At 37.9% G+C, this 13673-nt stretch overlaps 1 protein-coding gene across 1 annotated transcript; it reads left to right on the plus strand.

The window, feature by feature from the left end:
* The first annotated feature begins 12440 nt into the window (after window positions 1–12440).
* LOC123946986 (olfactory receptor 6C2-like) lies at window positions 12441–13379 on the plus strand. Its single transcript, XM_046012903.1, has one exon. The coding sequence runs from the start codon at window positions 12441–12443 to the stop codon at window positions 13377–13379; it is 939 nt and encodes a 312-aa protein (XP_045868859.1).
* The last annotated feature ends 294 nt before the right edge of the window (window positions 13380–13673 follow it).

The following is a 13673-nucleotide window of genomic DNA, read 5'->3' on the forward strand; positions in this document are numbered from 1 at the left end:
CATCTGATTTGGAGATTCAACTGGTCATTAATGCCCTTTATCAACTTCAGTTATCCTCATTCTGTTTTCCTGCTTAAGGCTTACCATGAACCCTGGTTAGATTTCACACAAATGGATATTACTTTACATTCTTCTTCTCTCTGGATAGTGCTAACTTTAGTTTGGAAATCAAGATGTTTCTTGCATCCAAACTTGTTACCTATATGGTGCAATTCATTCTAGAACTTTTGATCTTTCTTCTTATTAGGATAAAAATTAAATTCTTGATGCCAGATAGGTTGTCTCATGCATGCCAACTTCAATGCAGAGCTGATGAGGACTCTGAGAATTTGTTAATTTTAAAAGGAAAAAGTGTGGCTATCAATTAGCAATGGCGACCAAGTTTATGGACAAGGAGGATGGTGACACAGATTTCAAATGTCTGAGGATCCTAGAAACCTTTCCTTCTTTGCTGACAATGGCTTTTGAGAAGTAATCTTTTGTTATGCTAATTCACTCGCATGTGAATCCAAGGGTTATTTCTTTTTTTTTTTTAATTTTTTTATTAACATATAATGTATTATTAGCCCCGGGGGTACAGATCTGTGAATAGTCAGATTTACAATCTTACACAATTCACATCACTCACCATTGCACATACCTTCCCCAATGTCCATAACCCAACCACCCTCTCCCTACATGCCTCCCCCCGGCGACCCTCAGTTTGTTTTGTGAGATTAAGAGTCTCTTATGGTTTGTCTCCCTCCTGACCCCATCTTGTTTCATTTATTCTTTTCCTACGCCCCAAACCCCCATGATGCCTCTCAACTTCCTTATATTTTTCTATTGGTTGTAGATGAATATAGCAATGAATATCTGCTCATTTTATCATGGAGGATTGGAACAAGTAATGTTATTATCCTTAAAGGGAGAAATAATGGGACACCTGGGTGTCTCAGTTGGTTAGGCATCTGACTCTTGATTTTTGCTCAGGTTATGATCTTGGAGTCCTAGGATCAAGCCCTGCATAGGGCTCCATGCTCAGCAGGGAGTCTGCTTGAGAATTATCTCTCTCCCTCTCCCTTGCTAGCCCCTCCCCCACAAATAAATAAATAAATCTTTTAAAAACATAAGTAAAGGGGGAAATAATAAATAGCAACTCCTCATAATTTAGAATTATCCTTGATAGCAAGAAGTAAAATAGCCATGGCCTAGAACTTCAGTATTTAATATAATTTCTTCTTTCTTTCCTCTTATAGTAATCATCCAATGATATGAAGTTATTTACAAATCTCATTTTAGACATTTCTTCTGAGTTGAGGACACAAGATTATGTATTTTTATGATATGTAATGGTGTACCATCCAGTCATATTAATTGGGGGTCAGTATATTGGCCAACATGAAAATATGTGTGGCTCTAAGGAAATTTTCATGTCTTAGTCAAGGAAAGCAATCTCTGCATGAGCATGCATTATTTATTTGTTGACACCCTTTATTCCATAAGCCTAGGTCAGCAGCCTTTTCCTATGATGCTTCTGTAAACCCTGTCACACTGTGGCAACTCTCCTCAATGGAAAAGAAATGATGCCTTCCCTAAGCACAGAAGGAAACAACACTTAAGGTATTTTATTGGGAAAACCTTCAGGCAATACATTAAAAAAAAATTCATTTTATAAAATAATTGGTATCTCATGAGATTTCATTTGAGTCATTTATTAAAGAAACCCAGATGCCCCAGACACACGTTGCTGGCTAGGAAATATTCAAAATGCTCACATTTTAATTAATTTATGATTATTAGAATTCACTAAGTATAAGCAATTGCCCAAAATCCTAAAATAATAGATTTTCTGGAAACACTTTGACTTTAATCCAGTTTGACCTGGGTCAAATTCCATCTCTGACACTTCTTAGAAGAATAGTATTGCCACAGTGGCTGGGAAGGATACATGAACAGGTAGGAAATGTGAGAAATGAGAAAGTACTCAATGCCTTCCTGGAAAGTGATGGCAATGGTTTCTTAGACACGATCCTCAGAAGAAGCAGCATGGTGAGGCAGTTTTGTAGGGAAATTCATAAGGGTAATGATTTTTCAGTTTTTAAGAATATCCACACCTAATAACAATGTTTATTTATTCTCCATGTCATATTTAACCCTTTTTAAGTATTAATACCTAATAATAACTGTTCTGTGGGGAAACAAGCACAGGCTGAGTATATCCTTAGGCCAGAGTGCTGAGGAGCAATGCTAGGGGCAGCAACGATTAGTAGCATTCCCAAGGGCAAAGTGATCCTTCAGAGAATGGAACCATGACAAAGAAGTCAACTCCTTACCCAATGGTATTCCCTTATGTCCACCCATCTTGAAGGATCTAGATTTTATGTTATTGATAGAGATGATAGCAAGTAGCCTTAGAAAGCATCTGGAAGCTGAAATGTCTGTGTGTAAACTACAGAACCCCAATATGGATCATGGAAGCCTAAGGACAGGATTCTGTTCTCTGGGAAGGACATCAGAACATCCCACTTGTCAGTATTCTGGTAAGGCTTGGAAAGGGTGGAATGCTAGACAACAGATGGATGTTGAAACAGGAATTCAGGAAAGGAAACAAACAGAGGATGATCAAACTGATACAATGGAGGGACAGAGAATCAAATATTTTATCCAAGCATAAAGGAGAGCAAAGATGAAATTCTAGAAGAATATGGGACTCAAGAAATTTCATGGTAACTCTGTAATACTGCTCCCAGTCACCCACACAGTAGAATCTTTTCTAGGATGTTGGAGAGATTAAAGAATTATTTGAAGGGAACAATTCCTTCAATTGTTTGAAGTGTTGCAAAACATGGGAAATAATAAAACTAAGCCACTATGGTATAATATTATGATAGGGTGTGAGAATGATTTGCTGATATGCTGTCCTGACTGGGGGGAAATAAAAGTTGTATTTATTTATGTATGTATTTATTAACATTTATGAATCTCCATCTCTACACTGAGGACTGGAGATACCATGATGGCTGCCCTAATCTCAGGGGACTGTGAAATCCCTGTGGCATTTTTCTATCTACTTTAAAACTGGTGCTATAACTGGAGAGGAAATGAAACTTCAGAGGGATATTTTCTATAAACCACATTCTGAAGACCAAGGTAAAGCAGAGTCCAGGGAAATGAAGCCCAATGCAATCACTTCTACATCAGATTACTGAAAATCAAATAAAAGTTTAAAAATGTGTTTCTACTAGATAGAAATCTAGTGTGAGATAAGGTGGGGTGAGTCTCAAACAAGTTCAACATTATCTTGCAAGAAAAGTACTTCAAAAGAGGCCATTACACATTTTTTAGGCAAGAAGAGATCATGCCCTTGAAAAGGATAATAATTGCCTGCTTCTCTGGAGCTTCAATAAAATCTACTTATACATGTCTACTGGTAACCCTTGGAGACTGTGAATTCAATTTGCATCCACAGATTAGACTTGGTTTGGTTTCCAACAGTTTCAATCCTGTAGTTACTGGAGATACAGGATTTTTTTAGGAAAGTCATAATTTTCTAACACTTTTTCATACCTTGATGGAACTTTAAAATGCTGAGAGAATCATTTCTCTTTCTCCAAGTTCTCCAGATACTTCAAAACAACCAACCAAAGAGATCTTATACTCTTCATTTTCCACTAAAATATTCAATGATATATGTGGTAGCATACATTCAAGCAGTGACAAAACCCATCTACTTATAGATGTGCTGCAAAGCATTATGGATATTTCTACAAACAAACATTTAATGGGGACTTGACTCTGTCTAAACCAGACTGCAAGATCTTGGATTGCACCTCATTCCCACCTTCCGTGCTATTCCTGCCACCAACATCCTCCCCAAATGATAATAAACAATTAATAACAAAGAGTACTGCTCATTTTGTAAGGTGAGGGACCAAACATACAATGCAGCCAAATAAAAATAGTTTTAAAAGGAGAAAAAGGGGCGCCTGGGTGGCTCAGTGAGTTAAAGCCTCTGCCTTTCGCTCAGGTCATGATCCCAGGGTCCTGGGATCAAGCCCCGTGTCAGGCTCTCTGCTTGGCGGGGAGCCTGCTTCCTCCTCTCTCTCTCTCTGCCTGCCTCTCTCCCTACTTGTGATCTCTATCTGTCAAATAAAATAAAAAATTAAAAAAAATTTTAAAAAGGAGAAAAAAATTAATCATAACTAAAGAAAAAACATGTTTACAGGAATATTTAGAATAAGCAAAGAAGCAAGTTATGATTATTAATCACTCCAGATTTTCCAAAATCCAGAACTTTAGAAAGTGTTTTATATTCAGGAAAAGAGCATAAAAAGATAATAGACTCAAGATAAAATGGAGTAACTGGAAGCATATATGATCTCCCAGTTCACACTGCTAAAAATTCAAGTCACTATTTTTCAGAAAACTGACATGGGGCAATGAAGGGAAGTGATACCTGAAAGGTGATTACTTCAGCTTATTTCCTCAAGACAGTGGTGGGGGGACCTGTGCGAAGCACACCAGTATGCCAGAGTTGAAAAGATGTAGGTGGTACTGCAGGGAGTACCAAGAGATACTACTCTAAAGTTCATGAGAAAGAATACCAAGAAGTGGAGAGGCATAGGAGAGATATCTGGTGATCTACAGATGGCTCCATCATGAGCGTTCACCTAAGTACTGATCAGCATATACATGTAAGAAAATTACCAGACTGAGATAAAGACCACCCAAAAGGATTGCAGAAAACAATCTTCTGAGCTCACATAAGAATGAAAATTCTATTCACACCAAACATAATTTAAAATCTCATAATTTACTGGTATTATTCATAAAGATTTGCCTCAGTTTGGGGGAAAGAAATTACTAGGTTAAACCATGCTCTAGTCCAGTCTAATACAGGTTAACACAAAACCTGAAAGGACAAAACTGTTTCCGAGTGATTCAAGTGATACCAGAAAAAAACCTAAAGAATCTTTATAAGAATACAAATATATCCAGCATTCAAGAAGGTAAAAATCATAAGGCTTGACAAGATTAAAATTCACCAGGTATGCAAAAAAGCAGGAAAAGCAACCTATGATAGTGATCTGTACAAATAGACCCAAATTAGAACAGATAATATAATTAAAACAAAATACAATTAAAACAGTAACAATAACGATACATCATATGCTGAAGAAGAGAGAAGAAAGATTGAACATGATAAGAAAAACATAAAAATTATTTAAAAGATCCAAGTTAAGGGGCACCTGGGTGGCTCAGTGGGTTAAAGCCCTGCCTTCAGCTCAGGTCATGATCTCAAGGTCCTGGGATTGAGCCCCACATCAGGCTCTCTGCTCAGCATGGAGCCTGCCTGCCCCCTTCTCCCTGCCTGCCTCTCTGCCTACTTGTGATTTCTGTCTGTCAAATAAATAAATAAAATCTTTAAAAAAACAGAAACCAGAGATTCCCTATGACCCTGCAATTGCACTATTGGGTACTTACCTCAAAGTTACAGATGTAGTGAAAAGAAGGGCCATCTGTACCCCAATGTTCATAGCAGCAATAGCCATAGTCGCCAAAGTGTGGAAAGAATCAAGATGCCCTTCAACAGACGAATGGATAAAGAAGATATGGCCTATATATACTATGGAGTATTAGGCCTCCATCAGAAGGGATGAATACCCAACTTTTATGTCAACATGGACGGGACTAGAAGAGATGATGCTGAGTGAAATAAGTCAAGCAGAGAGAATCAATTATCATACGGTTTCCCTTATTTGTAGAGCATAAGAAATAACACGGAGGACATTGGGAGCTGGAGAGGAGAAGGGAGCTGGGGGAAAGTGGAGGAGGAGATGAACTATGAGAGACTGTGGACTCCAAGAATCAAATTGAGGGTTTTAGAGGGGAGTGGGGGGGGTGACCCTGGTAGTGAGTATTATGGAGGACATGTATTGCATGGAGCACTGGATGTGGTGTATAAACAATGAATTCTGGGACACTGAAAAGAAATTTTTTTAAATTTAAGAAATTTAAAAATAAAATAAAAATTATAAATTAATAAAAACTTACTATAAATACTTGTGCATATAATAAAGAGCTTCAAAATATATGCCATAAAATCTGATAAAACAACAAGAAGAAAAAAAACACAATTATAATAAGAAATGTCAACATTCTGTCTCAATAATTAACTGAATTATTACCTAGAAATCCAGTAAGTATACAGAAGACAACATTATCTATCACCATGATCTGACATTTACAGAACACTTTAAGAACAAAAACAAAGAGCAGAACTGTTCTAAGATTCACAAGTAATATTTATCAAGTTAGGCAATATTCAGGACTCTGAAGCAAGCCTTGTTAAATTTTAAATGATTCAAATTATACAAAGTAGGTTCTCTGGCCAAATGGAATTAAATCAGTGACAATTTTTCCTGAGAAACACCCATGGCTGGGAAACAAATATCAAAATTTGTGGGATGCAGCTAAAACACTATTTGTTGGGAAATTAATGGCTCTGTAGCAATAATAGTGATTAAAATAATTGTAATGTGTATCTTTGGCCATAATCTTAGTCACATAGCCATATGCAGTATAAGAGAGGCTGGGTAGTATTTTATCTGTGCACTTTGCACTCTGTATAAAATAGAAGTTCAGTTGTTATGGATAAGGGAAGAGAAATACCAGACAGGACATTACCAATCCCTACCATAGCTCATCAGGACATTCTTCAAAAATTTACTATAAATAGAGAGAGTGATCTCCTTTCTCCCCAGCCTACCCTACCCCTCTGCCAGGGAAGATTTTCAATCCCTCTCAGCCAACAGTGGGATGACAGAAGTGGGATGAGATGTGGCTAGTCAGTGTGCAAAACCTCAGAACAGGAGCACTGGCTGGACTGAGTCCAGGGACAGCAAAGATACCTGCTTCAATGGGGGCAGCAGGAATACACCTCTGCTCCATCACTTGACACCAGGATCAATATGAGCAGCAACAGTAAGAATGTCCAGAAGTGACAGTAGAGATAATCAAAGAAAAAGCTCTATTCAAGTTCACTGGGCAATAATAAACCATAGAAAAACCAGAAACATATTTCAGAACCAGGCAATTTTTTATTCAGTATTTGGGATGCAAAACTCCATTGCTTCAAATACCAAAAGTCGTTTCATTGCCTATCTCAAAAGTCTTAAGTAGAAGGAGAAACGATGAAAATAGAGGCCAGGTAGCACTAAAAGATCATCAGGTTTGAAAATTAAATGTGGTCACATTTCTTAAATATGGGGACAAGTAGCTAGGGTAGCATGGAGGAAGAAGAAGGATCTTTGTATTTGGATAAACTTTTATCCAAAACCTGCGCCACCTCTGTAGGGCATTCTGACCATCATTTCTATGCTCTTCAGTTACTTCTTCTGTAAAACGAGGATAGTTTGGGGTATTTAAGATTTATGTCAAAGATAAATAATACATAATTATTATGTCTCTTCATTCTACGCCAGAATGTCTAATTCTAGGAGAAATATAGAGATTCAACAGAGAAATACAAAAAAAAAATCAGAGGGCATCAGACCATCCTCACTGTCTCTGAAGACATTGTTCCCAAAGCTACATGTGTTTTTACATTGTTGATTAGACTGCCACCAATTCATTAATAACTTTTGAAACTGGGTCACCAAGGACTATTTTGTTGTTCACCGGGATGTTCCCTGTGCACCGGTAACAAACCAAAGGTATAAAAGAAATGTTGCTATTATAGAACTTGCAGGGAAGCCTGCCTCCCTGTCATCTGGCAAAAGTAGAGAGACGCTTTCTTATATCTACATCTTTTCTTCCTTTAAATGAACAGAGCAACTGTGAAATCTAGTGCCATTTTATAGCCTTGGTGAGAGAAGTGGAGACTAAAGCTGGACTCGTTATGTCAAGAGCCACAGACATATAGGAAGGGTCTGTCTGTCAGCCTTGCGGGTGTGAGGCTGTGTGTGCACACACATGCTTGTGTGGAGGCTGAGGCGGGGGGCTGTGATAGGTGATATCAGAGTGGGAACAGAAATACACACACAAGTCTGCACCAACTAAATCCTGCTCAAATTGTGGTTCCCTCAGGGGCCTCTGAAAAAGAACTGTCAGAAAAGTAATTGTCCTGACATATTTTTTCCAAATTTTCCAAACATGGGCAGAAGGTAAGCACAGTCAGTTTTTAAAATCTGGAATTCAGTTCATTGTAATTGATACTGCAGAAAAGTATTTAGCAATCATCTGATAGGTTGTTATTCTGAAGAATATGAGACTAGAATTTACTGTCATGGTTATTTTACAACTATGAGTTAAGGAAGCTTTTTTTTTTTTTTTGGAAAGAAAGTGGGGTTTGGGGGAGGGCAGAAAGAGAGGGAGAGAGAAAATCTTAAGCAGGTTCCATACCCAGTGCCAAGCCTGACACGGGGCTCCGTCTTACAACACTGAGATCACGACCTGAGTGGAAACCAAGAGACAGAGTCTCATCCAACTGGACCACCCAGACACCCCACATTGAGGTAGCTTAAGAGATAGAAAAATTAAGAGCAACAGGAAAGACACTGCCAGCCAATAATATCCACTAGTGTCACAGAAATCAAATAACATTAGAATTATAAATTACCTTTCAGGGAAACTCCCTTTATTCTAAATAAAAGGACCTAAATAATAAGGTCCTTTTCACCACTTTTCTTTGGGGGACAGGGGGGAGTGATAGCAGCATTTACTCTTCTTGCATCTCTTTCATCTAGTCCATGGGCACCCTCTGTCCCGAATGAAGACTGAATGAGGTTCATTCTAAACATAAGGAGGGTCAAAGTGTCTCAAATATATTCACTATATAAGGAGTCGATGAAAGAATAAACTGATTCACAGTCACTCATCTAATTTCCAAAGTGCCAGTGAGAGTAGGTGGTTTTGCACAGGTAAATCTTCAAGGCTTACCTGTGAACGTTAACTGAAAACAGATAAAGGGGCGCCTGGGTGGCTCATTGGGTTAAAGCCTTTGCCTTCGGCTCAGGTCATGATCTCAGGGTCCTGGGATTGAGCCCGCATCAGGCTCTCTGCTCATCAGGGAGCCTGCTTCCCCCCTTCTCTCTGCCTGCCTCTCTGTCTATTTGTGATCTGTCTGTCAAATAAGTAAATAAAATCTTTAAAAAAAAAAAGAAAGCACACATGAAGAGAGTGGTGAATTTTATTATTTATTTGATGAAATTGTTTCAAATTTTAATTGATCTGAATTCAAACTTAAGTAAATAAGTTTTAGTCTTCCAGAGAAATCTTCCCAATATAACAGAGAACATCAGTATGATTGCTGGTAAAAGCCAAAACAAAGCAGTCTTCTATCCAAAGGATCTGCTGCCATAGGCTTAACTGCATTATCAAAAGTAGTGTTTATTTAACAAGCTTCCTGAATTAAAAACACAGTGTCACTGAAGATTAACACATATTATATTAAGCATTTTAAATATTAAATTCATGATCAGTCAAGTGTCAATATAACTGAGTTCACCAGTCTTTCCTACCAATATAGAAGAATTCATGTTTTGATAAGAGGAAGGGAATAATTTTAGATCCTAAGAACTTCATAAGGGAGAGAGAACTGGAGTTACAATGTCAAGAGCCAGTACAAGTATTTAAACTCTTCTACAGCGTAAGGAAGAGAAGGAAGAAAATTAGCAATGCAGAAATGAACCTGACCCATCATCTGGTTTGGTCTATCAGAATCTTCCCCTGGCAAGTACATGGCAAGGCACCGTCTCTCCAGTAAGTCATTCTCCCATTAGCTAAATGGGGACGGGGTTGTCTCTGTTTCCAAATCATGTCTGGGAACCTTTATCAGTACACCTTGCTGACTCAGTTTATGTTGACAAATACCACAGCAAACGGCAGTAAAAAGAAAAAAACCTAGAGAAACTGAGTGAATATAGGAAAATATAAATAACTATTCATAACTAATAAATAGTTATCTAATAACTAAGAGTGATTGCCAAGGAACAAGCATGGAGTAGTTATCTGAAATCCACAGCTCTATTTTCACTGTTAATATTTTGCATCAAAATGAAATATTATCTCCTACTGGTAGCCTGAAAGCTCCTTGAGGGAGCAACTTGTTAATGACTAGAGCTCCAGTCAGTTTGTGATTTTTTTTTTATATTTAATTTATTTGACAGAGAGAAATCACAAGCAGGCAGAGAGGCAGGCAGAGAGAGAGGAGGAAGCAGGCTCCCTGCGGAGCAGAGAGCCCGATGCGGGGGCTCGATCCCAGGACCCTGAGATCATGACCTGAGCCGAAGGCAGAGGCTTTAACCCACTGAGCCACCCAGGCGCCCCAGTTTGTGATCTTTAAAGATTATGTTATGTTCTGATATTATGTTCCTTAAACAACAGGCTTTTTAGACATTTAGTTGAATGAATAAATGTCAGTTATTTACTTGAGCAATACAGGAGTAACTTAATGTAATTTTGATTCTCTATTCAGAAAACCTACATTGGATACAACAGGGACAATTGTTTAAAACATAAGAAATTAGTTTTTACTCTCATGTAGAAGTGTATTAGATTTCCCTACAAACACTTGAGTTAAGCCTAAATTTGCTCATGTAACACTCAATTCCCCCTAATAAAGCCTGATTATAGGCTCATATATTAAATTATTAACTATTGATACCTCCAGTGAGAATGCATTTACTGAATCTTCTTTTACAGGATGGATATCTGAGAGCAGTGGCTTGAAATATGAATCTCAATGAGGCTATTTTGACATGAAGGAGCAGGGGAATTTTCTGAGCACTGATCTAAAGGGATTTCTTGGGAAAAAAATGTAAATTGGAGTACAAGGAGGCTTAACGCTCATGGGAGGTACCGAAGTAAACAGTGACAAATGTCATTGAGAAAGGTAAGATACTTAATAACGCACTTATGAAGATCGCCTCATGTGTGTCCATTTGTTTCTGGATGTTGCTTGGCCAAGTTATGTATATCAAAAGCCAGAAAACATAAGCAGCAGGGTTATGGAGCTGGTTTATTAGTGAGGAAAGTTGTTTGAAGTGGGAATCAGCAGAAGTTGCTCAAAGAGGTCACTAAGATAAATCCTAAGACAGATTCCGAAGGCTAAATGCTGTGAAGAACACAGGGCTGGTCAGGCTGATCAGGCTAGCAAGGAAACAAGTACCACAGATCACTCCCTCTGGACCCCACTCATGACCCAGAGCTCCACAACAGGACTTATATACAAAGTATATATAAATAGGGTTTATATTCAAGTTCCAGAAAAAATTTCTTTTATTACTTCAGGAAACTTCTGCCTAAGCAGTCCCAAACTGGCTTAAAAATACTTTGATTTGCCTAAACAAAGGGTGAAAAACAAAACTACATATTTGTATTTTAAATTCTTTATCTCTATTTAGAAATAATTCGAAGTGAAAAGAGCAGAACTACAAATGAATGTGCTACTGTTAAAATTCAACATAACAACATAAGATGATCAATATAAAATACTAGTTAAACATCTGTCCAAACCCATAGAACGTACAAGAGTGAACCATGATATAAATTATGAACTCTGGGGGTACCTGGGTGGCTCAGTGGGTTAACCTCTGCCTTCAGCTCAGGTCATGATCTCAGGGTCTTGGGATCAAGCCCCATGTCGGGCTCTCTGCTCAGCAGGGAGCCTGTTTCCCCCGCTTCTTCTCTCTGCCTGCCTCTTGGCCTACTTGTTTTCTCTCTCTGTCAAATTAAAAAATAATAATAATAAATTTTTTTTAAAAAATAAATAGATAAATTATGGGCTCTGATGTGTCAATGAAGGTTCATCATTTGTAACAAAAGTAACACTCTGGTGGGGGATGTTGATAACACAGGAGGCTATGCATTTGTAAAGGCAGGAGGTATATGAGATATTTCTGTACCTTGCCCTCAATTTTGCTTTGATCCTATGAGTACTCTAAAAAAAATTAGGTTTTAATTTTTAATTTAATTAATTTAATTTAATTTAATTAACACACCAAAAATACTAATTAACAGATCCTTCTTAATTTTGAAAATGGACCATTTCAGTACGGTGTGGAAAAACAAAGGAAAATAAGGATGGTGGGGCGAGGGGGTCGAAAATTGACACCACTGTTTCCAGGATAAGGACAAGTAAAATCTGTACAACAAGGCAATATTGCTAAAAAGCTGCAAATCAGACATAGGATTTAAATTTTGTTTTGTTTTGTTTTGTTTTTATTTAACACTTTTGTAAATATGCTTTCTAGTTAAAGAGTTATAAGTACAAGATCCATACTAGATATTTCCTACAGATGTCTCTGCGTTAACAAATGAAATTAAGTAAAAGAAGAAAAGTGCATGTGAGCAGGCTTGCCAGGATTTTTCCTGTAGTTTCCAATACTAGCATCTTATGACACTTCTCTCTCCAGACAGAATCGACAGAATCCCTCTTGACCTGGTGCAAGGCAGTGATGAGAAATCATACAGCAGTAACAACATTCATCCTGCTGGGATTGACAGATGACCCAAAAATACAAGTTCTGCTTTTTGTATTTTTGTTTCTCACCTACATGTTGAGTGTGACTGGAAACCTCCTCATTATCACCCTCACGCTTTTGGATTCCCATCTTAAAACTCCCATGTATTTTCTCCTCCGAAATTTCTCTTTCTTAGAAGTCTCATTCACCACTGTCTGTATCCCCAGATTCCTGTATACTATGACAACTGGAGATAATACTGTTACCTATAATGCTTGTGCCACCCAATTATTTTTTGTTGTCCTCTTTGGAGCAACAGAATTTTTTCTCCTTGCCGCCATGTCCTATGACCGCTATGTGGCCATTTGTAAGCCCCTGCATTACACAACCATCATGAACAACAGAGTCTGCACAACCCTCGTTCTTGGCTGTTGGTTTGCAGGCCTGTTAATCATCCTCCCACCTCTTGGCATGGGCCTCCAGCTGGAATTCTGTGACTCCAATGTGATTGATCATTTTGGCTGTGACGCATCTCCTATTTTACAGATAACCTGCTCAGACACAGTGTTAATAGAGAGAATTGTTTTGAGTTTTGCAGTGCTGACACTCATTGTTACCTTAGTGTGTGTGGTCCTCTCCTATACCTACATCATTAAGACCATTCTAAGATTCCCTTCTGCCCAACAGAAGAAAAAGGCCTTTTCTACCTGCTCTTCCCATATGATTGTGGTTTCCATCACTTACGGCAGCTGTATCTTCATCTACATCAAACCTTCAGCAAAGGAAGGAGTAGCAATTAATAAAGTAGTGTCTATGCTCACTACTTCAGTGGCCCCTTTGCTTAATCCGTTCATTTATACACTTCGAAACAAACAAGTGAAAGATGCCTTCAAAGACACAGTAAAGCGCATTGTATTTCTCACAAAGAAGTAAGAGACCATTGATGTTTTTTTTGAGGTTAAGTTAAATTAAATTTAAATCAGAATATCCCATGAGCCACATTCATGAATTTGCCAAATAAGTGGTTTAAGTTAACTGAATTTTTTCCTTTAAGCCAATTTACCCACAGAAATGTTTCTACTGCCCATTCTGGAGATATTTTTTTTTTAGTGTACTATCTCATGAAATATAGTATGACTACAGAAGAGAAAGAACAAGACCTCCAAGTACTGAATGTGCTCTACTGACATTGCCATTGATGTGCTTAAACATAAACTCAAGAACAAG

This window comes from Meles meles, chromosome 7, assembly GCF_922984935.1.
Source record: "Meles meles chromosome 7, mMelMel3.1 paternal haplotype, whole genome shotgun sequence".
Lineage (NCBI taxonomy): Eukaryota > Metazoa > Chordata > Mammalia > Carnivora > Mustelidae > Meles > Meles meles.

What these genes read in the sequence shown, in the direction of transcription:
- LOC123946986 (XM_046012903.1), top strand. Translation starts at nt 12,441, where the DNA reads ATGAGAAATCATACAGCAGTAACAACATTCATCCTGCTGGGATTGACA.